This window comes from Myripristis murdjan, chromosome 12 (assembly GCF_902150065.1).
Source record: "Myripristis murdjan chromosome 12, fMyrMur1.1, whole genome shotgun sequence".
Lineage (NCBI taxonomy): Eukaryota > Metazoa > Chordata > Actinopteri > Holocentriformes > Holocentridae > Myripristis > Myripristis murdjan.
This window is the reverse complement of record NC_043991.1, coordinates 1653621-1678062: the sequence shown is the minus strand read 5'-3', so window position 1 is coordinate 1678062 and position 24442 is coordinate 1653621. Positions and strand designations below refer to the sequence as shown.

The following is a 24442-nucleotide window of genomic DNA, read 5'->3' as shown; positions in this document are numbered from 1 at the left end:
TCAGAATGTGGCCCCGCTCCCCCTGCAGTGACCCTGGTACTCCGTCGTACAGAGGCCTGTGTGATCCACAGCAGCCACTTTAACTTCTTTTTTTTTTTTAAATTTTTGGATTTTGACTCTCCAAGAGGCGATAGCACGATAAACGGGTGGCGGCACAGACAGACGAGGCGCCGGCAGGGACAGTTTTTGCTATGGGCAATGTGGGCAACCGCCCAGGGCGCAATCTACTCCAAACAAACAAAAAAAAAGAAATCACCAGTTTACTAGGTTACCATATTGACACGTCAGGGTTTTCCCTGCCTTATACTTTCTTAGGCGCGCCGTCTAGACGTTTTCACCGACCGCCTGCGGCTCCTTTAGGAATCTTTTGTTGATGCTAGCTTGGATTGGGAGGGAGTTAGGCGGGTACTGGGCCGTACGTCATGAAATACTGACAACGGAATTAACCAATCACTGCAGCGAATAGTTTCTGCGTGAACGCTGAGAGGATGCTTTCAGCCGCAACACATCCGCTGTAGGCTAGGCGGAGGTGGAAGGTATGAATCGCCTAGCGTGAGAAACACAAGCGCCCGCAAATACCAGTGATACAATGGCAACATAAAGACTTTCCAAACTACCCCAAGTGACTTCATGTAATGTTTGTCAGAAACTTATTTAAGTAACGTTTGTTGTGTTAATTTTTGGCCCAATATGCCGTGCGCTGGCGAGGGACCCTACTGCAGTCAAGATGGCGGACATGGGCGCCGCCATACATCCAATCCATATCGGAAGTTTCTTCTTCTTCGCGCGCCATACATCCAATCCATACCGTTTTGTTTTTTCTTTGTCCTTTTGATGTTTTTTTCTCTCTTTGTTTGTGTTGATGTTTCATCTCTTTTTCTCTAACCCCATTGTATATTGTATATTGTACGTTGTAAATAAAATAATAATAATAATAAAAAAAAAAATCCATACCGGAAGTCCATACTGGAAGTTTCTTCTTCGTGTATGGTGTAGAGGAGAGAGAACCGCAGTTCTGGACCCCTCGTTTTTCGCGACAGCGTCATCTTTAAGGTTGGATTTGGTGTTGTGCACTAAAGTGAAATACTAACAATACTAACAACAATTTCAGCTCGACATGCCCATTTTGCGGAGATGGTGGTGTTTGTTGCTTTTGGAAAACAACACCTTGAGCAGGTAGAAATAAGTATTCAGTAGATGAGATGGCCTAATGAACATTGGTAGCCATTTTTATTTTTCCATTGTTTGTTGTTTTTTTTTTCATTCATGTATTATGTACACGCGAGTGCTGATCTCGGGCCCTTCTTTATTTCAAACTAACTCTATTTTCTCATTTGTTATTCTGTTATTGCTATTGACTGATTGTGTCAGTGCTTTACTGTCTGTTGCACTCCAAGCATGTTTTGGGTTTACTTGGATCTTTAGGAGGCACTGTAAAGTCATTTGATACTTGTTTGACTTAAATAAACTATACTGGACTGGAGTAGAAGAAGCTCAACTTCCTTGTACTTGTAAGATATTATGTCATTATAGTCATGGAAAAGTCTTTGCCCACTGGACCAAGGAATGCCAGGAGCTCCTTGAGGGAAATCATATTCCAGTCTTCAGGCAGAAGAGGAAGGCTGTGCAAGACACTGAGGTTCGTTATCAAGATGGATGATATATAACTGAAGTTTTATTGATTTTAGTGTTATTGAAAACAGTTTAACACAAGATTGTCTCTGTTGGAGTCCTTCAAAATGCACAAGGTTTTCTGGATTACCATTGTCATGACCCTGCAAATTGACTTTTCCAGAAAACCAGGGCAGAGAGGGCCTCTGATGACAACAGACAATGCATGGCTGACCCAGAGAGATTCTGTGTTTTCCAGACATCAAGAAACACAGGACAGAGGTTGGTTTGAGACTTAGGGCCCTATCTTGCGCCAGACTCCCTAAACCCGCTATTTGCGGATTTAGGATTTAGGAAGAGGCATTCCCCCGTAAAAGTTGCTATCTTGTGCACCTCCCGCTATCCGCAAAACACCTGCGCTACCCGCTATATTATGCATAGGCGTGTTTTGGGCGTTACGCCAGTTAAACCAATCAGTGTGCCAGGTGCCATTGCCTTTAAGGGCAGGATACGCTATCCTAAATCCTAAATCCTAAACCCGCGATGGAGAGAGGGAGGTAGATTTCCTCAGGGCTTCTACTGAGGCTAAAGCAAGTTGGCTTTATATACATATTATATATTATATTACAGGCGAGTTAATTCGGGAGGTGGAGCCACATGTGTCCAAGTGGACGTGTCACAAGGTTGTACTGATTGAGTAAAATCCCCGGGCCACACCACAGACACACAAGAGGCAGAGGTGGAACTATGTGTAAACTAATTTATTGACAAGGTGGATTGGGCAAATAAAATATTAAAAATAAAAATATAGCACAGCTGCTGGCTTATGATAAAACAATAAAACGTGCTGGCGTAAGTGTCCAATTAAAACAGTCTTTCCTCTAAACAGTCTATATGAGTAATATACTCAGTCCATTCCGGCGGCGTCCCGGTATCAGTCCGACCGTGTGCGTGGCGAGGCTCCGTCGGGGCGCGCATTGAAGCCGCCTGGGCGCGCTCTCCTAACAGCATAGACAGATAGATAGCGGGTGGTCAGGACCACCCGCTATCCGCTATCCCTAAAGTGTGTGCGCAAGATAGCAACTTTAGGGATTGTGCATGAAACACGCCCACGGACACACCTCCAGGCGCAAATGACAGAGTCGGCATAACGGATAGCGGGTGGCACAAGATACCGTTTAGGGATAGCGGAAGTTCCTAAATCCGCAATTTGCGGGTAGCGGGTAGTGGCAGCGGATAGCGGGTGGCACAAGATAGGGCCCTTAATTTAATAAATGAAAACCTCTAGGCCTATTCAGTGTTTTTAAGAAGTGACTCGGACTTTGTTTAGTTTTTATAGATAAATCTGGGAGAAAAATGATTTATGCATTCACATGCACTGTATAAGGATAGCAATTGGATAATATATGTGTGTTTCATTTCAAAGATGTCTCTTATGTGGTTGGACTGTTATACCCAGATGCTGAGTCTCTGGAATGGGTCCAGTGCCAGATGTGCAGGGGTTGGCTGCACAAAGAATGTGCAGGAAAGTATATCAGCAATGACTCATTCAAATGTGGATGCACAGATTTCAATGAACAACCTAGGTATAACACCATTTACTATTTTAATATCTGTACATAGTGTCACTAAAAAATGACAGAAGCAAAGAAGGAAAAGATGAACACTTGGCTGACACAATTAGCCATGACTTTTCTTGATGAACATTTATTTAACTACTGTGAGAAAATGCCTGTTTAGGGAGAATTATTGAAAGGAATTACTAACCCCCAATATCAACCCTTTTTACAGTGGTGTTACAAAATATCTGTGTGCTATCTGTGTGATTGGACAATAGTTCCTAGAATTACTGCAGCTGCTGGCAGCCCTAATTTTTTCCATCTTTCTCTGCAGGATCATGGATGCTGTTGAGAAAGGAGGGATTCTGGCAGTATTTTCCAAGACACAGATCAAGGCAAATTTTGAATAGACTGCTTTCAGTGGTTAGAGTCTCTCTTATTTTCTCTGATGATTACATGTTCACCTTTTACTCTTTGGTTTCAGAACTTACGTGATGATCTCATCAATGGAAGCATCCGTTCAAACAGGATGTTTCTCTGGCAGAACCCCTCCACCTCAGTTAACCTCAAACAGCATCTAAAGCTCAGGACACTGAATTTTAGTGACCAGCGGGTAAATGAAAATGGCATCAGTCATGTGTATGTGTGTTCAGAAAGATATAACATTAAAAAGCTGAATTTGTTTACTTTGTTTTTTTTCTTTTCAATAGATCTTTGAGCTCCTGAGGCTGATTTAGGGGGTCACTGGCATAGGAGAAAAACTAAAGAGAGGGGAGATAGGGCTGCTGGATTTTGTCTTCGATGTGATGCTCCCAGAGGTAAGAATGTCAATCTAGCTTACTTGGGAAATGGAAGGAAATTATTGGATGTTCAATTTTATTCCTCTGGAAAGCATAAAAACAAAAGAGTGCACCCTTTACAGCATCACAAGGTATGATTGGATCATGTATCTATTTTTCAACTTTTGATCAAACGCCTTCAAGAAGAAGGGTTGATAAGGCTGAAGGCAGAGAGCATGATGGCCAGTGGTAGCCTATTTTAAGCCCCACTGCCACCACCCGCTACCGCCTACCCCCGAGAGAGCATGATGGCCAGTGGGAGACTGGCGACCCCCGTTCATTGTCTTTTCATTGTTGTATGTTCATTTATTTGTGTGTCTGTTCTGTTGTTTGCTTGCTTTGGTTTTTGAGTAAGCATTTAAGTGAATAAAGATGTTTACAAAAAAGAGAACTCCAAGTCAAGTTATTATTGCCAGTATGATAGTGTAATATTGTGTTTTATTGGATTCCAGAAATAAAATAGCATTAAGAGAAGACTGACAATAGGAAAATGTAATTGTTGCATTCATTTAATAGCTAAACCTGATCATGAACACATTTGTAGACCCAGGAAATACCTGTTCTGTTGCAGTAACAAATGTCTGGGGGCATTGTGTTGCCCATGATGCCCCCGCTCATCCCTGAAGATCCCTGGTGGGTGAAAATATGACCAGCAGGACTGGAGTCATTTTGCTAAGCTGCTCTTCTCTGCCTTTGAACAAACAATGTGTGGGGAGCTGTGTCTGTGCAGTGTTTGAATGATATTTGCTCCAGAGGCAGATTAATACACCAGGAATCTACAACAATTTTCCTTCCTCCCCAGCAGTCTGCAGCATAAAAGACCGCACAGACTGATGAAACATCTGCAGCATCTTAGTACACATGTCAAGAGATCTGAGCTTCCTTAAGAAAAAGAGGTGGCTCAGACAGCACAGTTCCCCAACCTGACAAACTGGCCTTCCTGTCAGGTAATCTGTGATCCAGGAGATAAAGGAAGGACCATATGATCAATGCATAATGTCTGGGCAGTACTGCCAATGATTTACAGTGGCTTTTTTTTTTTTTTTTTTTAAATTAAAATTAATATTAATGTCAAAGTAAGTATGACATTTGTTGTGACTGTGCATGTTGCAACTGCTGCCTAATCTGAAAGTCTTCGGTTAATTTGGTTGTGTAAATTCTCATTTTATTAATCCTTAGTTTATTTAATATGAGAATTCAGTCTATTCAATATTAGCTATTATTCAGTCCTATTGAGAGAGTGTGTGTGTGTGTGAGGGTGGACCCACCACCACCACCACACAAACACAATATTCACATTTGTATTTATAACGTTATTAAAGTTATATTCATGACACATTAACATTAACACTTAGTGATTAGTGTAGGCTTACTAACTTCTGAGTTTTACAGTAGCCTATAAACTTGAGGAGTCAAAATAACTAGTCAATTCCCCACATCAGCGGATGGATTAAGACCTAGATTCCTCCTAGATTAAGACTCTCACATCTTTGGCTTTCCTTTTCTGTTTTTTTTTTTTTTTTTTTTTTTTAATTATTATTATTATTATTGTTGTTCTGTTTTCTTTGTCTGAAAGCTGTTTTAACTTTGGAAAATGGAAACACAAATGGTGCCTTAAATGTTGTATTTTTCAGATGACTAAAGTTATTTAAAAAAACAACAACGAGTCAATTATATGTTTACGATAAACACGTAACTGCCAAAAAAATCCGTAGAATTATTTGTAAAAGTTCGTGTTTTTTATGCTTTTATTTTTTATTTTTGGTTGGAGTAGCGATTAACTAACTTCCGCTTGAGACTTCCGCTTGAGACTTCCGGCATCGTATGGACCATAAATTACACGAAAAAGAAACTTCCGGTATGGATTGGATGTATGGCGGCGCCCATGTCCGCCATCTTGCCTGCAGCAAGGTACTCTTGGCACTGGCCGCCCATCTCTCCCTCGTTCCACTTGCTGTTCGCTTCACTTTTCACACACAAGCACCCAGCCCCCCTGCGCAGTTGACAGAAGTTGTAATTTTGATTTGATAATCATTTATTCGTCAGCCTTTTTGTATTAATGTCTGTACTTTATTTTATTTCCTGGTACTGTTTGTGTTTGTACCTATTTCGTCAGTATCTTAGATCTTGCCATTTATGTTTGTGTGTGGAGACATTTGAGAAAATAATTAAAAATAGCCTAATTAAATTATAAAATGTTAATCTAATGCCCAAATAAATCAGTTAATCAATATCTGTGTTTCCCAATAACTGTCTTTTATCAAAATGTAGTTTGTTAAACACTCTGAAATTGTTATAGTAGCTTTTTGATTTGTCTCAAAGAGTGCCCCCCCACCCCCCCCACGGCAAAACCGGACAGGGGACACAACTTTTATCGGGGATACGTACCTTGGCATAACAACGGCTGTCTTCCTAAATATGATGATAAATCATTTGCATTCAGAATAAACGATTTGTTTTTAAAATGATCTGAAAGTTGTGGCTGAACAGACCCGCTAACATGATATTAGCATGTGAAGTTGGTCATTTAGAGTTGTTATCATGCATTGATATTGATATCATTAGCTGTTATTTTCATGCATTGATATTGATATCATTATCTCACAGATGCTGCAGATTGTCTCAGTGTTTTCTTTTGAATCCTAACTGGCGGTTAGCCTTGCCGGGTCTAGGTGAGTCGGTGATGTGAAAATGGCGTTTAAAAGTTACGAACCTCTGTGCAGTCGCACCTCCGGCAGCAAGACGGCGTCCAGGAGCCTCTGCTGCCTCTCCACCTTCAGTTTCAGGTGAGAGTTTTGCAGCTCGTACTCGGCCAGCGTCTCCTCCGGCAGAGCCAGCGTCTCCTCGGCGGCTGCAGGTTGTCGCCGCATCACCTGCGATCTCTGATGAGCTGGTGAGCTGATGATTCTGATTCTGAGAATGTTGTTCTTTAAAACCATTGTAGTCCAGTCTAGAAGTTTGCTGTAATGATGTGAGTTTATTGAAGTACACCGGCACACTGGTGAACTGACCGACGCAGAGAGTATCTGGGGCGGTGAGCTGACCAAGAGCAATGTCAGAGGAAGACCTTTACACAGTGACTACAGACGGTATGTAAATAGGCAGAGAACAAAAGGTGAAGGAAGCTATTGTAAGGCAGTGATCAGGTAGGGTGCGGTCCCGAATGGGAATAAAAGGCATGAAAAGTGTTTGTGTTCACGCCCACAGGATTAAAGGAAAGGGCCAGACGACAGGATGGTCCAGTCAATTAGCAAGTCTGAATCATTTTTTCCCCAGGTCCCGCAGGATTTTAGCCCAAATTTGCTCGTCTGTTCGGCTCATTTCCACGCTGACTGTTTTATCAACCTGACACAATACAATGTTGGTTCCACAAAGAAATTTTGTAAAGGATGCTGCTGCCCCCACATTGTCTGGACTAACGTCTACTCTGCGACCAGTTAGTGATTTTTTGTCTCTGTCTCATCAAGATGATAACATTTTCAGAAGTTGTAAAGTTTTTCACTGATACTCCTGATAATGTTACAGGTACCGGCTGGCACCACATTAACAGCTTATGCTCTCTCTGTAAACAGGAGAAATGAATGAGACACAGAAACTCCACGTCTGTTTGTCTTCTCGCTCAGCAGAAAGAGGGAGGAGGATTTAATAAAACGTGCACTTTAAACCCTCCATTGTTTTACTGTCAGTACACGTACACTCAGTGTTCTCCATATAAAAAAAAACACAACTTCAAAATGAAATACAATTTCTCATCATTCAGCAAATACTGAGTTATAGGCTTTGTTTGATTAAATAAATCAAAATGACAATAACCACTGTTACACTGAAGGTTATTTTCTTCCAACTGAAAATAACACATAGCTTATACTACAAATTATATATGGTTCCTAAGTGCATGTTTCCTCCTTCAACTTAAATCCTTTACTCTTCCAGAAATGCATGAGCTGACAGATTTTCAACTTGTTTTTAACCAGTTTTAGAATATAGAAAATTAGTGTTTAACATTAGCTTTTAACCTTTTTTACAGTACATGAAATCACCATTTTAAACCTTTACACAATAATACACATTTGAAAAATATAAAGACTTCATAAAAACGTTCAAGGAGCTGAAAATAAAACTCTGACTGACGTGACTTGCATAGCAACAGGTGACGTCATCAAGCGCGAAAATACGGCTACTACTCTTAAAACAAGCTTAATGCCGGACATCAAAACATTCAGCGACATGTTAACATACTGCACTTCAATTACTTTCCTTAATTTACTATTCCACCAACCTGTAAACAGGAGAAATGAATGAGACAGAGAAACTCCACGTCTGTTCGTCTTCTCGCTCAGCACAAAGAGGAAAGCTGCAAAGCGGACCAAACTGACGTAAAGCCCCTGGGGCCCAGTAGACGCCACACTGCCCCCTGCTGGTGATCACGCGTTAATTACTCCTGATATGTACATGAAATATTTTAGTGCAACGTTGGTGCAAACAGGTTGAATATCTACAATGGCCGAGAACTAGTGATGGGACGTTTGAAGCAAAGCTTCGAGGCTTGCATCGGTTTGCTGAAAACCACGTGACGAATTACAAACGAGGCCTCGCATTACACAGGTAACGTGACTGGTTCGTTTTGCGTGTCGTTTTTCAAAATAAAAGCACGACAAAACCACGACGCTTTGTGGGTTGTAGTGGGTGGTATTTTGGTTCGCGCGTTTGTAGCACAGTTTTTATTATAATACAATATATAATGATTACCCTCTCCCCTCCCTGCCCCCCTCCGAACATACTGTGTCACCTAAGCACTGCACTTCCAACACACAACACCTAATGTGTTCAATAAATAATAAACATTGATGGCCACGAAAAGCACAAACCAAAATGGGAAAGAAGGTATAGAAAATGTTTAGGAATAAAAAGGGAGAGCAGGGTTATATAAAACACTATAGACTTTATTATTATTGTACAGGGATTAAACACTATTCTATATTGTGATAACATCCATCCATTCATTTTCTGTCACTGCTTAATAGCACTCGTCATTGTGATAACATTTGAAATCTATTTAACCCTCATGTTGTGTACCGGTCAAATGTGACCGTTTTAAAAGTTTTATCTCTAAAAATATATAGTTAATGTGATCAGACTGACCTAAGATTCCATGACTTTGTCCACAAAGAGGATTTCAACAGACAAAATAAATTTTATTGCATACAACTTTGTGCTTTTTATTCAACTTTAGGACGTTCTTGTTGTTCCCGGTCAAAAATGACCGGCCATTAGAAATGAATGGGGGAACTACAATTAGGGTAAAAAATTGAGCTCAAGTACATCCTCATTGGTCAGCTGGGGTCACAGACACACACTCACACACACACACACACACACACACACACACACACAAGGACTGGGTTCGGGAACCTTTTCCCTGTAGAGACTCTCTCCTGCAGGTGCACGACCTGTTGTCAGTTCTCGCAGACACAGACACACACGCACGTGCAGGCACACACACATACACACACACACACACACACACACACACATACACACACACACACACACACACACACACAAGGACTGGGTTCGGGAACCTTTTCCCTGTAGAGACTCTCTCCTGCAGGTGCATGACCTGTTGTCAGTTCTCACAGACACAGACACACACACACGCGCAGGCACACACACATGTACACATCCATGCATAATCTGCCTGAAGTGCAATGCATATGTTTTCAAGGCACATGCAAAAACCTGCACATATTGTCCAACATGTGCATGAGAAAAAGCACAATTGAGTTAACCCACTCCACCAAATTTAGAAGCCTGATTTTGTTATCCGTTTGTTTGTTTGTTTGTTTGTTATCAGGCAAAGACACATCTGATGGAAATAATAATGTTACTGTTGATGTTATTTGTTCATTATCTTGTAAAATTGTGAAATGTGCAGTGCAGTGTTGGGATAATTTCATTTAAATCTTCCCGGTCACTTTTGACCGGGAACACAACAGGTGTTACTTTTTGTTATTGTATAAAAAGTCTAAATGGTTTCAAAATAAATTTCCTTGGGAACTTTCATACAAAGCAGTCTGTGATAAACAGTATACTATGTTTCATCTGATTAGTTCTTATAGTCAAAATAATCCAGAAATTGTGTTTTTTAGAAATTGAATTCAAGGTGCATAGCTCAGATAAATGAGGCATACAGGCCATAAATGATAGATAGAAATTAAAAACCTGTAATATTCACAAGAACTTAAGTTGGTTAAGAGAACTAATGAAACAAATGATGATAATATATGTATTATTACAGTTTTATGATGAGTCTTAATAGAGCGGTCACTTTTGACCAGGAACACAAAGATGTTTAACATGAAATTTTCACAACATGAGGGTTAAATGACTTGGCTGTCATAGTTTAACTCTAGCAACAGATGGGGCTAGTGAGCACTGAATGAAGCTTCGAGTAGCGAACCTTAGGGCAAAGCAATGGGCTGGAAAGCCTCATTGCTTCAGGAAGCTTCATTTTCCCATCACTACCGAGAACCGCCATCAAAAAACGCTGCATTGCAAATAAAAAAGCAACGATCGCTGCAAATAAAAAATGCTGCAAAAAAAACCCAAAACGCTGCAAATAAAAAAAGGAAAACGCTGCAAATAAAAAAGGAAAACGCTGCATTGCAAATTTTTAAAAAAAGCAACGATGCAAACAAAAAAGCCAAAACGGATTTTTCATGGCAGATTTTTTATATTTGTTATATTTAAGCAATAAGCCCCGAAAAGCCGCGGGTTACAGTGATTTTACAACGGCCGAGGGGCGTTCTAAAATGTAAAATCACCGTTGTAAAATTACTGTAACTCACGGCTTCAAGGGGCTTATTGCTTTTATAAAACGGTTACCCTACATATAGCCCATAAAATGAACACACAAGAAAAAAATCAATAATTTATTGGCAGTGATGGGAGTAACGGCGTTACAAAGAAACGGTGTTACTAACGACGTTACTTTTAGCAGTAACGAGTAATCAAAGAAATGACTGTTTCCCCCGTTACAATGCCGTTACTGTTACTGACAATTAAATGTGCTGTTACTAGCCGTTACTTACTACTAATAATTATTATTATTTTATTATCCTTTTCAAAAAATGTGCGTCTTGTGGAGGAAAAGCGGTGTGTCAATTTTCAAACCGGTCGGACTTTGCAGTTTTTCGTAACTTATCAACATGCATGGAGAATGACTGAGCACAAATTACAAAAAGCACATATGTTCCATGACGGCAGAGCTGATAGTATCTCTGCCTGCCATACAGAAGACTGGGGGTTCAATTCCCCACCTGAGCAAGTTGGTATCACTACTTTAAACTGTAATGAATTACTTTTTCAAAGTAACATGCCCAACACTGACAATGATAGATGAAATTTGACAGCAATGTCCACACTGCAACAGCAAAGCAAAAATATGTGCATTAATAACAGGATTTAAGAAAAGAAAAAAGTAATCATAAAAATTACTTTCCCCAGTAACTGAATTACTCTTCTGCAGCAGTAATTGAGTAGTAATCAAAATTACTTTTTTCCAGATGTAATTAGTAATTGTAACTTATTAGTTTTGTGAGTAATTGGTCCCAACACTGTTTATTGGTAATAATGCAACAATAAAACTAAGAACTATTCATTCTTCCACCAAGCAAGATAGAGTGGACAGAATGGTTGCCAAGCAACACAGACGCTAAGATTGCTTTTTCATCTAGCGCCTTCATCATGTCAAATCAGGCTATTTGGGCTCGTTAATGTTGAATTGGATATTTCCATTAATAGTGCAATTGTTAAAATAGTGTTCAATTATGTTTGGACTCCTCTTTGCAGGGACGGCGGCGTGCGTTTCGCGACAGGTACGTCTTTGCACAGACATATGCCTAACGTTGGTTTTAACAATAACAATAACTAGAAAATTCCCCCGCGGAAATTTTGAGAGTGCCTCGGGGGCCGGCGCCAGGGGGTGTGAATGTGACCTCTGTCTGAATCACTGAAAGTTAAGAAGAAGATGTTGCTTGCCACCCTTGTGACCACCAGACCTATGCTGTTTGTAGGTTGTGTAAAGTTATCGCTCTTGCCGAGGCGGGGAGTTGAACCCTGGTCTCATGCATGGCAGGCAGAGACACTATCCACTGTGCCAGTGGAGCTTGTGTGGGTGGAGCCAGAAATGAGGCTCTATAAAGTGTGTGAGCACACAGCATGCGTGACAGTGGTGCTTGGGAGAGAATCCCCTGAATGTAGTGGTCAAACAAATGCATTTTTCTCAATGACAGTAAGTCCGCAAAATAAAAGGTATCATGAGACAGGCAAGGCTTTGGGCTTTCAAACTGTGTCAAAATTATTTGCCAACTCCCCCAAATGCCCGAGTTTCGGCGAGTTAAAAAAGTGTGTTTCTGCTTCTCTCCCCAGCTTGTGGGTTCCAGGTATAATGGGAGTCTATGGGGGAGAGAGCTGGCACTCCTGCCTCGTTAAGTGTCACTGTGTAAAACGTATACGTTGCTTTGCTTTTCTATTCACATTTTTCAAACAGGAACTATTTTTTCCTACTACTTTCCAAGAAATTATGCATGTGGAGTGAAAATTGTGGCCAGTAGAGCAAGTTGAAGACAAAAGTTGTAGGCGATTTTTCAGGGCTGCTCCACTCTAGCTGTGCTGTCTCTCACTCTCGCTCACGCAATACACACTCATTCAAAAGTCAGAGGTGGCTAAAAAACTGACTGCAAACTTAAAATGTGTTTTATGCCAAACTAAAACATACAGGAAAAAATTGAAGATGACACACATAAAGATGAACTTCTGCTGACCCGTTTAAGCTTTGAATGGAGTCTGTGGGCCAAAGAATGAGGGAGCTGTGAGGCTTTGAAAATGCATGGGTCTTGGCTGGCTCCCCATTATTTTTCAGTGAGGGCAAAATCACGATTTGAAAATTGAATTATGAGAAATCGCAAAGTCCGATCAGTTTGAAAATTGACACACCACTTCCTCTCCACAGGACGCAAGTTTAAGACAAAACTTTTAGGCAAATTTTCAGGGCTGCCTCACTCTAGCTCTCAGGAATGCCAGGAATGCCACTCTAGCTCAACTCCATTAGTGTGTATTGCGTCTGGAATTCCGACTTCAAACTGGAATTGCGGAAAAACGGAATGTCAGATCGGTCTGAAAATCGAAACCCTGCTTCTTCTCAATAAGACACACGCTTTTCGTATGTGGTGCGTGGACGCAGGTCAAAAGCTCTGCGCTGTGGAGCCTTGGGAAGTTTTGGCCATTCATTGCGGATGGGTCATGTGACCCGGTTCGTTTGGGTTTTTGTCGCCATGGTAACTCCAGTAATATACAGAAGTCATAGCACACTATTCCCGAATGAGACGCACGTTTTCATAATTATAATGTCATAGGTATCGTCGAAACTGTGGGAGGAGTAGCGAACCGAAATTTGCTATAATAATAAAAATAAGAAACACGCAGAATAACAATAGTGACTCGTTCCTTCGGACCGAGGCACTAACTCCTTCGGACCGAGTCACTAATAATAATAAGAAAAAGAAACGCGCAGGATAACAAGAGTGATCTCGTTCCTTCGGACCGAGGCACTAAATAAGAAGAAGAAGAAGAAACCCGCAGGATAACAAGAGTAACCTCGTTCCTTCGGACCGAGGCACTAATAATAAACTTATACTGTTATTTTACCATACATCAGCACTGTCACATTGTGTCCGCTTTGGGTGGAAATAAAAGGCAGGTGGATCTGGAGGCAGCAGGGAGAGGTAGGCTATTTCTCCAGGGAAATATCCAATTCAACATTAACGAGCCCAAATAGCCTGATGTGACATGATGATGGCACTAGATGACAACCAATCTTAGTATCTGTGTTGCTTGGCAACCATTCTGTCCAATTCAATTCAATTCAATTCAAAGAACTTTATTATTCCGTTAGGAACTTCAGTTGTGCAGAGCATCAGTGCGTACACTTGACATCACAGACACATGCTAGACAACACAGCACAATACAAAATGACAGCATAACACAATGCGTCCCACAGGCAGGTGAGTGAGTTAAAAATACACAGCAGTGAAAGAGTAGGGACTAGTTAAAAGGGATTATAAAAATTGTATAAAACATACAAATAAATAAATAAATAGGTCAATAGATCAGCCATTCATCAGTCTGATGGATGTAGGCACAAAACTGGACATAGCCCTCTTGGTTCTGAATGTGAGTGACCTGTACCTCTGACCTGAGGGTAAGAGACTGTAATGGCTGTGCAGTGTGTGGGAGGTGTCAGAGGCTATTTGTATTCCTTTTAGTTTAGTCCTTCTGTTGTAAATGCTGATGAGTGGGTCCATGTCCTTTCCAATTATTTTGCTGCTCATTGTAATGGTTTTGTTTAGTGGGTTGCGATGGATACTGGATAGAGACCCAAACCACTCTCAAAGCCCACAACGGATGAACTCAGTAGTGTTTTAAATCAGGAACTTCAAGCAGTAGTAGAATGGATAACCAACAATAAACTGGTTCTTAATATCGCTAAAACAAATAGCATTATGTTTGGGTCAAAAACTATGTTAATGAATGAGCCAAAACTAAAGCTATATGTAAATGATGTGGTGGTAGAACAAGTGCAAGAAACCAAACTTCTAGGAATAGCCTACTATTCAATAGTAAATTAACATGGTCTAAACACATTGAGAAAGTAATAAATAAAATGGGCAGAAGTCTTGCTACTATAAGGAGATGCTGTGATTTTTTACCTTTATATTTAAGGGGACGTGTCATTAAAAGTCTTGTTTTATCACACATATAGCTCATTTCCACTATAAAGAGCCGTTCCGTGAAGGGCCGTGCTGGGCTCATTGCTTATGGCCGCGGTACCGGCCGGTGCCGCGGCCACCCGGTCAGGTCGACCGGATCTGACTTTAGTTGCTGCTGCATAGGAGACCACAGAAACACAGGAAAAGCAGCCACACACACACTGTCTGCATTTGCACATCAAACATTTTATTTAATAAACAGACATTCATTACAGTATCCACTTTGCTGGAACTCTAATTCTCTCTGTATGAACACAACATATGTAACAAAATGTGTTGGGATGTGCTGCATCTCTAACATCAGCATTGACTCTGAAGCATCTCCTGCTGCTGCTCTCACTGACACACTCGTGTTTGCTTACATCTGTATGATGCTCAATGAAGCTTCTCCCACGCACATACACACACACACACACACACAGGACTGAGTCTCTACAGGTTCTCTCCAGCGTGGGTTCTCATGTGTTTGTTGAGGGTTCCTTTCTGTGCAAACCTTTTACCACAGAGTGAGCAGACGAATGGTTTCTCTCCAGTGTGGGTTCTCATGTGTTTGTTGAGGCTTTCTTTATGTGCAAACGCTGTACCACAGAGTGAGCAGACGAACGGTTTCTCTCCAGTGTGGATTCTCATATGTGTGTTGAGGTGTCCTTTCTGTGTAAACCCTTTACCACACAGTGAGCAGGGGAACGGTTTCTCTCCAGTGTGGATTCTCATGTGTGTGTTGAGTTTTCCTTTCTCGGTAAACTGTTTACCACAGAGGGAGCAGACGAACGATTTCTCTCCAGTGTGGATTCTCATGTGTATCTTGAGTTTTCCTTTCTCGGTAAACTGTTTACCACAGAGGGAGCAGACGAATGATTTCTCTCCAGTGTGGATTCTCATGTGTCGCTTGAGGCTTTCTTTATGTGCAAACGCTGTACCACAGAGTGAGCAGACGAACGGTTTCTCTCCAGTGTGGATTCTCATGTGTATCTTGAGGTGTCCTTTCTCGGTAAACTGTTTACCACAGAGGGAGCAGGGGAACGGTTTCTCTCCAGTGTGGATTCTCATGTGTGTGTTGAGTTTTCCTTTCTGTGCAAACCCTTTACCACACAGTGAGCAAGGGAACGGTTTCTCTCCAGTGTGGATTCTCATGTGTGTGTTGAGTTTTCCTTTCTGTGCAAACCCTTTACCACACAGTGAGCAAGGGAACGGTTTCTCTCTAGTGTGGATTCTCATGTGTCTGTTGATTTTTCTTTTCTTGGTAAACTGTTTACCACAGAGGGAGCAGGGGAATGTACTCTTTCCTGTGTTCTTGGTCTTGGAGCTGGAAGCTGGTTTCTCTCCCACATCAGGTCTGTCATGACTGAGAGGGACTTCACTCGGTGGGTTTGAACCTGACTGAGCTTCTGTGGTCTCATCCCAGTCATCACTGTCATCAGTCTCAGCCTCAGAGGAGGTTTCTGGGTTCCTGGCTCGTTCCTCTCCACCATCTTCTGTTTCCATCTGTCCAGTGGAGCGGCGGGCGTCTCTGTTCCACTCAGCTTCCTCTTCATCATCCTCACTCTTCACAGGGACAGCAGTGAACGGAAGCTTGGTGATATCCTGAAGCTGCTCTCCCTGCTGATTGGTCCAGAGTTCCTCCTGTTCCTCCTTAATGTGTGGGGGCTCAAACTCCAGAGTGGGGGTCCGCTGAAGCTGCTCAGGGGGAACCTCCTCTTTACACTCTACTGGAAAAAAAACACACAGACACACACAATTATGCTTGGAAGCTGACCCGAGCCTGTCAGCATCACTTCATGTCAGCATAATCCCTACTAAAGCTTTTGTAAAAAAACAGATATGGTGACAATCAACACTTGCTTTTTTATTGTTTATTTTTTTTGTTTGTTTTGTAATTAGGTGAGAAACAGGTTGTTTCTTATTCTTTAATAGTTCCAGTTCCTTCCATGAAAATAAAAAATTATATATGTATATATGTATATGTATATGTATGTATGTATATATATATATATATATATATATATATATATATATATATATATATATATATATATACATACATATACACACATATATATATGTCTTTAAATTTTAAACCAATTAAATTATGCCAATACAGGTAGACTCTCCCATTAATAGAGATGAAATGCAGCCATGCTGTAGAAAAGGCCCCAAAGTTATTATTTTAAGAAGTGTTGCTGTAATATTATGTGTTTATGTTCAGTTGCTGTTCTTTTATTGAGTGCTCTTATTTTGGTGAGCCAACCCACGTGATGGGAAAAAGTTTGTCAAGTGACGTCACTAAGCTAGACAGGAGAGTTGCGCTGCAGTTAAGCAGCTAGCTACAGAAACGAGTGGAAAATCCCTTTTTGAGATCTGTGCGTGAATGAAGGAGAAACCACAGACACAGACACAGGTACAACCACAGACAACAGACACAGAAGTTGTGTATTTCTGACAAAAGGAAAGTAAAGAGTGAACTGCAGCTCATCCTCTCCGTCCCTTATTCCTCCTACTCTGATAAGGCCTTAAGTGGTGTTCTGGCCGACACTCCTGTGTGAACACAGTAATACACCTTGAACTAGCACCCAGCTCAGTATTCTCTCCCCTACACATGCAGTAGGCTACTTAATGATATACTCAGGATAGCACATTACACACACAAAGTTTGATAACTGTGGAATCAATTGTCATTACACAAAGACAGTCAAGAAACAAAGCATTCTTTCAACTAGTTGTCTTTGTTTTTTTGTTTCAGAACGTGGCCCCGCTCCCCCTGCAGTGACCCTGGTACTCCATCGTACAGAGGCCTGTGTGATCCACAGCAGCCACTTTAACTTCATTTTTTTTTTTTTTTTTTTAAATTTTTGGTTTTAACCAAAAATTCATGATTGTAACTGCTTTTAATTTTGTTCCTGTTTTATTCTGTTTTAATCCCTGTTTTTTCTGTTTTAATCCCTGTTTTATTCTGTCTTAATCCCTGTTTTATTCTGTTTTAATCCCTGTTTTATTCTGCTTTTGTTATTGTATTGTAATTCCATATTGTTTTTATGGTTGTTGTACATTCGGCATCATTGTAAATGAGGGCTTGCTCTCAATGATTCTCCGAATCCAAATAAAGGTTGAATGAAAAAATGAATGACTCTCCAAGAGGCGATAGCACGATAAACGGGTGGCGGCACAGACAGACGAGGCGCCGGCAGGGACAGTTTTTGCTATGGGCAATGTGGGCAACCGCCCAGGGAGCAATCTACTCCAAAAAAAAAAAAAAAAAAAAAAAAAAAAAAAAAAGAAAGAAAGAAAGAAAAAAAAGAAACGAAAAGAAAAGTGCGTCCTCAAAAAAAAAAAAAAAAAAAAAAAAAAAAAAAAAATCGCCAGTTTACTAGATTACCATATTGACACGTCAGGGTTTTCCCTGCCTTCTAATTTCTTAGGCGCACCGCCTAGACGTTTTCACCGACCGCCTAGATCAAATGAACGAGGAAAGGGGAAAAAACGCACATCGACATATTCAATCTGCGGCTCCTTTAGGAATCTGTTGTTGATGCTAGCTTGGATTGTCCGGGGGGAGTTAGGCGGGCACTGGGCCGTACGTCATGAAATACTGACAACGGAATTAACCAATCACTGCAGAGAATAGTTTCTGCGTGCACGCTGAGACGATGGCTTTCAGCCGCAACACATCCGCTGTAGGCTAGGTGGTGGTGGAAGGTATGAATCGCCTAGCGCGAAAAACACAAGCGCTCGCAAATACCAGTGATCCAATGGCAACATAACGACTTTCCAAACTATCCCAAGTGACTTCATAACCTAACGTTAGTCAGAAACTTATTTATGTAACGTCTGTTGTGTTTGTTTTTGTGCCGATATGCCATGCGCTGACTGCCTTCCCATCTCTCCCTCGTTCCACTTGCTGTTCGCTTCGCTTTTCACACACAAGCACCCAGCCCCCCTGCGCAGTTGACAGAAGTTGTGATTTTGATTTGATAATCATTTATTGTCCAGCCTTTTTGTATTAATTTCTGTACTTTATTTTATTTCCTGGTACTGTTTGTGTTTGTACCTATTTTGTCAGTATCTTAGATCTTGCCATTTATGTTTGTGTGTGGAGACATTTGAGAAAATAATTAAAAATAATTAAATTATAAAATGTTAAGCTAATACCCAAATAAATCAGTTAATCAATATCTGTGTTCCCCAGTAACTGCCTTTTATCAAAATGCAGTTTGTTAAACACTCTGAAATTGTTATAGTACTTTCTTGATTTGTCTCTAAGAGTGGTCATTTAGAGTTGTTATTATCATGCATTGATATTGATATCATTAGCTGTTATTATCATGCATTGATATTGATATCATTAGCTGTTATTATCATGCATTGATATTGATATCATTATCTCACAGATGCTGCAGATTGTCTCAGTGTTTTCTTTTGAATCTTAACTGGCGGTTATCCTCGCCTGTCAGGGTCCAGGTGAGTCGGTGATGTGAAAATGGCGTTTAAAAGTTACGTACCTCTGTGCAGTCGCACCTCCGGCAGCAAGACGGCGTCCAGGAGCCTCTGCTGCCTCTCCACCTTCAGTTTCAGGCGAGAGTTTTGCAGCTCGTACTCGGCCAGCGTCTCCTCCGGCAGAGCCAGCGTCTCCTCGGCGGCTGCAGGTTGTCGCCGCATCACCTGCGATCTCTGATGAGCCGGTGAGCTGATGATTCTGATTCTGAGAATGTTGTTCTTTAAAACCATTGTAGTCCAGTCTAAAAGTTTGCTGTAATGATGTGAGTTTATTGAAGTACACCGGCACACTGGTGAACTGACCGACGCAGAGAGTATCTGGGGCGGTGAGCTGACCAAGAGCAATGTCAGAGGAAGACCTTTACACAGTGACTACAGACGGTATGTAAATAGGCAGAGAACAAAAGGTGGGGGAAGCTATTGTAAGGCAGTGATCAGGTAGGGTGCGGTCCCGAATGGGAATAAAAGGCATGAAAAGTGTTTGTGTTCACGCCCACAGGATTAAAGGCCAGGGCCAGACGACAGGATGGGCCAGTCAATTAGCAAGTCTGTCTGAGCTGCCCAAAATGTATTTGCCTTTCACACCTCCCATTGGCATTAAAGGCCCCATGACATGAAAAATGCAATTTTGGTTGTTTTTTGGTGATAGGCAGTACTCGAGTTGAGGGGGATGAGGGCGGATATGGCATCCCCCCTGAAATAAAAACGGTCAACCCTGTAAAACTGCCATTTCCTAGATTAAATTAGCAAATTTCTAGGGAATAAAAAAATCGGATGTTCTCATATTATAAAGTTGGAAAATTGTGAGAAAAAACTCGAGTTATCAGCAACATTCTGAGGGGAGGGGGTAATATTCACAAAAAAAAAACCCTCATAATTCTCAAGATTAAAGTTGTACCTTTATGGGTATCTGTAGACACGGCAGCTCAATCTGGTTCCAGTTAAATTTAGCAGTGTTTTTTAATAACTGAAGGCTGAAGATATTATTAAACATATTAAATCTGTCAGCCTCCAAGAACACAACCATGTAGGAGTGAACACTGAACCAGTGACTGCCGTCGCCGTCTGCTGTCGGTGTCGATTTTTGAGCTTCAAGGCATTCAAACACACATCTAACACCCGCGACACATGCATCGCGAAAGTACACATCTTATTGGATTTGTGTGTTTGCAACACAAATATGCAGAAACAATGCTAACTGAGGTACTGGAACATGTGGGAGCAGTTTTTTTTTAAATCTTCATACACAGTTGAACATTTGAACACATGCAGCTGTGTGCCAAATTTAAAAAAGAAAAAGAAAAAGAAAAAAAGAAACACTCTTTCACACAACCTATTTCTACTTTTTAACCCAAAATGGAGTTTTTAATTTTTTAAAATCACAACCTCTTTCTGCAGACACTCCTGTGATTGTTAAGCTCTGCCTGAGGTGTGTCAGCTTCTGGCAACTATTTCATAATTAAGCAAGAGGCATTTTAAATCTAATGTTAAACTAGCAATCTACAACACAGATATGTAACACCAAGCATCATCATCATCATCATCATCATCATCATCGTCATCATCATCATCATCAGGTATTTGCATCTTATAGTATCGAGTGGCGGTGACATTAACCACCAAACACAATAACCGGTGCTTCAACCTAATGTTAAACCAGCCGTCTTCAGCACAGACCTGTACCACCATGAAACACCGAGCATCCTGACTGGTTTTTAGGTCTGACCCAGACGTGGGTAACTGGAGGCCCACGGGCCCCACGCAGCCCACAAACCTTCATTTTGTGGCCCCTGGGTGAATTTCAAAATTTGGACAGAAATGATTGACTTTGTCTCAGTTCAGGATCATGAGGTCAGAGGTCATGACAAGGGATCATCCACCACTTCATGATGTGGAGAGCTAAAGACACCATGAGCAAAAAAGAAAAATTTATCACAGAAACTTTGTGCTCCAATATAAAAGTTAGACCGGCTGCCTGTTCACAGAGTTCATCAGTACACCATAATGTGCAGACTGTATCAATGATGGCAGAATATATCATTAACCAGCACTAAAACAGCTGCCATAAAGCGAAATGTGAAAAATACATTGGTGCTGCCAGACTCGCCATCATTAAAGATCTTAAAAGAAATATAAACGAGCAAAAGAGCTACCACAGCACAAAAATATTCTTTTGATGCTTCCTAACAAGCAGAGCTGGAGCTAGAAAAAGCCAAAAAGCCCAGTCTGATGGAGAGACAGTGCAGTGTGGCTGTGGGTTCGCTGCCCTGCGAGTCACTGCGGCCCCTAATGATCACTCACATTATTTTGTGGCCCTTACCCCCATAAAAGTTGCCCATCCCTGGTCAATCCTGTAGCCTCGACTCAATACACAACACAACTGTCCAGTAAAGTAACAGACAACCTCAGGATAATAGTAACTCTGTCCTCATGTAGTTTCATTCATTTTTTATGCAAATAATTGTTCTTGCAAGAAGTTATCCTATTTTCACATTGTCAATGAGAATATTTCAAAACATCCTGCTCTGAGAAAGAAAATGTTGAATGATGGTAATAATTGTGGCAGTAAAAGTAACAGCATAAAAAAAGAAAAAAAAAACAAAGCAAAGAATTGCATAAAACAGAAGAAGCAGTAAAATGTATCAGTTTAAAGTAAATGCAGCAGCGGTGGATGCGGATGTCCAAGAGCAAAGAGAGAGTATAGAGTATTATTCAGTTTGCTTATTGTCCCCCTGGGTTGTGGCAAATAGAAACATATGGGCCAGCGGTGCTGACTGCATTAGCCTGTATTAAAACAACATGTGTGTGAGCAGCACTCAGGTGTGTCTCACCGGCACACTCATGACCTCTAACATCTGCACGCCTGCTGAAACCTCTTCCACAGACACTGCAGCTGAACGGTTTCTCTCCTGTGTGCGTTCGCATGTGTGTGTTGAGGTCATGTTTCCATGTGTAATTTTTGCCACACACTGAGCAGCTAAATGGTTTCTCTCCCGTGTGAATTCGTTTGTGTGTGTTGAGGTAATTTTTCCGTGCAAAACTTTTACCACTGACTGAGCAGCTAAATGGTTTTTCTCCGGTGTGGACATTCATGTGAGGTTTTAAATGACGTTTATCACTAAATGCTTTTCCGCAGACTGTGCAGGTAAATGGTTTCTCGCCTGTGTGAACTCTGGTGTGTGCTTTAAAGTGTCCTATCTGTGTAAAACCTTTACCACAAACTGAGCAGCTAAACGGTTTCTCTCCTGTGTGGATTCTCATGTGTACGTGAAAGGTTTTTTTATCTGCAAAACCTTTACCGCAGACCGAGCAGGTAAACGGCTTCTCTCCTGTATGGATTCTCATGTGTGTATTAAAGTGTCCCTTCTGTGTAAAACCTTTACCACAGACTGAGCAACTAAAGGGTTTCTCTCCTGTGTGGACTCTCATGTGTGTACTGACAGTTTTTTTTATCTGTAAAACCTTTACCACAGATGGAGCAGGTAAATGGTTTCTCTCCTGTGTGGACTCTCATATGTCTCTTTATGGTTCCTTTTAGTTTAAAGCTTTGACCACATAGAGAGCAGCTCCACAGTTTCTCTCCTGTGTTCTTGCTCACAGAGCAGGAAGATGGTTTCTCTGCGTCATCAGATCCATCATCACTGAAAAGGAGTTCACTCTGTGGGTTTGAACCTGACTGAGGCTCTCTGCTCTCCTCCCAGTCATCACTGTCATCAGTCTCAGCTTCAGAAGAGTGTGAAGAGAGGAGCTGGCCCTCACTAGTTGCTTGGAAATCAGCAGCTGGATCTGAGTTCCTGGCTGGTTCCTCTCCATCAGCTTCTGTTTTCATCTGTTCAGTGGAGCTGCTGGCTGGAGGCTCTGCCTCTCTGTTCTCCTCAGTTTGGCTCTGATGAAGCTGTGAGCACTGAGCTTCCTCTTCATCATCTTCACTCTTCACAGTGACAGCAGTGAAGGGGAACTTGGTGAGATCTTGAAGCTGCTCTGCCTTCTGATTGGTCCAGAGCTCCTCCTGTTCCTCTTTAATGTGTGGGGGCTCTGGCTCCTCCTGGTCCAGACTGGAGCTGCACTCCTGCTGCTCAGGGGGAACCTCTTCTTTACACACCAGCAGCTGCTGAGGCATCACTGGAACACACACACACACACACACACACACACACACACACACACACACACACACACACACACATATACAATAACTAGTTTTCCATTTATCAGTTATAGGCTGTATGTTTGTACCACAATATAACTTTTGCCCAGATTCGAGCTCAGTGCTGCCCTGAGTGAGGTCAAGGTTGCTGACGTCCTACACAAGAAGTTAGCACCAGGCTCTGGTGAGCATACAACATTATCAGCAAACTCATTTCACTCCCTTCCCCCGATGAAATTTTCCAAGTGAAGGTTATCATTGTTGTGCACAGGTCAGTTTGAATGGTAGCTAGCTAATGACTGCCCCCCTCCTGTCACAATGTAACCGGCACTTGCATTTGTCAACACACACACACACACACACACACACACACACACACATACACACACATATACACACACACACACACACACACACACACACACACACACACACACACACTGATGTAACTGTGTTATTAGGAGGGCTGGGAGAGGAGGAGTGAGACTATTGCCTGAGTCTGTGTGGTTTCCATGGCAACACGAAACATTTCACCAAAACCCGCATCAAAAGCCGCTGTCAACTTTGTTAGCCTGCATAATGGACCTTTTTGTTGTCAATTTTGATTTATTTGGGGACCTAAGTTTGGATAAATCGCTGAACGAGGAAGACAAGACAGAAGAGAAAAAGGAGAGACACGCGAAAGAGACGAGTGAAGACCTGGATCAGCTGGAGAGGTTAAGAAATGAAGCCAGTACGGCCCGGTCAACATCTTGGGCCGTAAAATGTCCACAACACTACCTGAAACACACCAGGCAAACAGCTGATTTTTTTCCAACTGTAAGTAAAGAAGAGCTAAACAAGATCCTCCGTGAATTTTATGGAGCTTAAATTTCTATAGACAGGTTTACGCACCAAATCCTGGGGGGCGCCATTACCCTACACAAATGCACTTCATTTCCGCCGGAAGTGGTTTGCGTAGTGTA

General features: G+C 41.6%; 1 protein-coding gene and 1 pseudogene across 1 annotated transcript; both read right to left on the bottom strand.

Annotated features, from left to right (window-relative positions):
* Positions 1 to 15049: 15049 nt before the first annotated feature.
* Positions 15050 to 16126, bottom strand: LOC115368762 (gastrula zinc finger protein XlCGF8.2DB-like; the record flags this gene model as incomplete). Its single annotated transcript, XM_030065090.1, has 1 exon — positions 15050 to 16126. A coding segment is annotated over one exon (855 nt), but the record flags the coding sequence as incomplete, so codon positions are not given.
* A 4427-nt stretch (positions 16127 to 20553) lies between these two features.
* Positions 20554 to 23272, bottom strand: LOC115368748 (gastrula zinc finger protein XlCGF8.2DB-like; annotated as a pseudogene).
* Between the last annotated feature and the right edge of the window lie 1170 nt (positions 23273 to 24442).